The sequence below is a fragment of the Trypanosoma rangeli genome (assembly GCF_003719475.1).
Source record: "Trypanosoma rangeli strain AM80 chromosome Unknown Tra_15.4_contig_00989, whole genome shotgun sequence".
In the NCBI taxonomy this organism is placed as follows: domain Eukaryota; phylum Euglenozoa; class Kinetoplastea; order Trypanosomatida; family Trypanosomatidae; genus Trypanosoma; species Trypanosoma rangeli.
Window position 1 is genome coordinate 1 of NW_021706736.1, and position 2,269 is coordinate 2,269.

General features: G+C 55.8%; 1 protein-coding gene across 1 annotated transcript, besides 1 other annotated feature; it reads right to left on the reverse strand.

The window, feature by feature from the left end:
• Positions 1–415: 415 nt before the first annotated feature.
• TraAM80_10470 (surface protease GP63) lies at positions 416–2,173 on the reverse strand (the record flags this gene model as incomplete). The annotated part of the gene is made up of 1 exon (XM_029387086.1): positions 416–2,173. One exon carries the CDS (start codon positions 2,171–2,173, stop codon positions 416–418), a length of 1,758 nt encoding a protein of 585 aa, XP_029233071.1.
• A 14-nt stretch (positions 2,174–2,187) lies between these two features.
• Positions 2,188–2,215: a microsatellite.
• Positions 2,216–2,269: the final 54 nt, after the last annotated feature.

Below are 2,269 nucleotides of genomic sequence, written 5' to 3' on the forward strand. Positions count from 1 at the left end.
CTGAGACGTGACCAAAAACACAAAAAAGAAAATATATACGCAGTTTCCAGTTCTGCAGTCGTTCTGTCCTGGGGGAAGCGTATAAAAACAAATCAGCACCGTTATGGAATGATGCTTCAAGCAAAAACAAAAAGGAAGTATAAGAAACAAGGACCCCATCATTTTTATTTTTATTTTTTGCTCACGTCCAACAAACACCGCACGATTCTCCTCCCCACCACCCACGGCGCCATTCAGCAGGAGACGCATGTTTTAACTACTTTCCGACGAGGGGCCAGGGGTGGTGAGGGGGATAGGGCGGCTGCAAGAGCAATCATCTTGCGTTTCTACGCGCTGCAGACGCCTGCTCTGTGAGAAGCGTCGAGGCATCATTGCCCTGCCGCTGCAGGAAGTGCTCTGTTGCTGCAGCCACTGCTCAAAGCGGCAACGTCGCCACCACCACCGCAGCAATCACGGCAAGGAGCAGACTGGAAAGAACAACAGCAGCCGCACAGCCATCGTGGTCGCCTTTGCCGTAGTCGTCATTTTCGTTGTCGTCATTTTCGTAGTCGTCATGGCCGTGGTCACCTTTGCCGTGGTCGCCTTTCTTTAGGTTGATGAGGCTGCTGCCATCGGCGGCGATGGTGCACACCTCCTCGTACCTCGGGCACTTGATCCTTCTGCCGCCCTTGAAATGATCTGATTTGGGCGTGATAAACTCCCCTTCGGGGCACGGCTCAAAATCACTCCCGCCAAGATATTTCACCTTCACCTTGCCCTCCTCGCACTGCACCATCGCACACACTGCGGGTGCGGTTAATTTCCAATTGGAGGCATCGTCACTCAGGAGCGGGAGTGGTTCTGCATCGAGGCACCACGAGCCCTTTCCATGGAGGGACCCTGGTGGGGTGTCGGGCCCTTCCACTGTGCAAAAAAAATGGTGTTCAGAATTACCAGGCGGGAAAATAGCATTGCACGTCTCCTTTATATCATGGACGGTGTACTCAACATCGAGATTACATGTCCCGATGGCTTGACGGTTGGACGTGCAGCGAATCGACAACGCATCATTTTTATCGCAGAACATGTCGGGGTAAGTGGTGGGAGTCTCCTCCGAGCACGGGTTATCCAGGAACTCGCAGCCGGAGTTGTTGCCCCACACCATCGGCTCCTCCATCCCCCACACGGCCCTGTAGTAGCCGAGGTCCTCAAACGCCGCCATCGTCAGTGCAGTGTAGTAGCCAGCGTACATTGTACCAAACGGACTCATCAACTCGTCCTTCGCATTGCGCAGCGACCACAGGCTTGCGTCAAAATAATAGACCATCTCCATGCCCTTGAGGGTGTCGCAGCCGTAGTGCAGCTTCGCCTTGCTCAGCGTAACAGGTGACTTCACCACCGTCACGGGAGAGCTGCCGCCGCGCACATCAGTCACGTTCAACAGCATGTCGTGCTTCTTCATCTGTTCCATGCTGAAGCCAAGAGCATGGGCAATCGCATGCGCAGTGGTGCGAGCAAAGTGCATGACGCCAAGCGTATAAGAAGGCATAATATGCAGGGCACCGGCAATTGGACGACCGTCCTCTGCGAACGCACACGGGATAGCCCACGTCCCGTAATTCGACCTGGAAGCCACATAGAGCACCATGTCCGTGTCCTTCAATCCCACTGTGTGATGCTCCTCGGGGATCTTGAAGTATTTGCAGCGCCCATGCTCCGTTATGAGCCGGGGCACAACCAACGGAGTCTTCATGCGCTGAACGAGCAAACGCTCCGCGTGCAGTCCGACAGCCACAGGAAGAATCTCATCCACCAGGGTTTTTCTCACATCCGAGGTCAAAACATCATCCTTCGTGCACGGTGAATAGTGTCCCCTGAAGTCCGGTTTCATTTCCCCTTCTTTGGTGCAGTGCTTACGGGGGTCCTTCAAATCCTCCGTGGACACCGCGATGCGGAGGGGCGCCCAGCCACTGTTTTCCTCCCCTGATGTGGCGACGGTGTACGCCTGCGTCGCGCCCTGCCCCTTGCGCGGCAGCTCACGCACCATCGCGGTCGGTGGCCGGCCGCTCCCCCACAACTCCTCGTCGAAGGCACGGCGGTGCGCGGCGGCGAGGCACCCACCGGCGCCGTACATTAACAGCAGTAGGAACACCGCCAGTGAAAGAAACTGCGTGGCGTGAACTCGACGGCGCATGGCGTGAGGGAAGAGTGAGTGTGTGTGTGTGTGTGCGAGTGTTGGATTGTGGCAAATAACTGTATTAGTACCACAGAGCTTGTCCCGCAGCAGAAG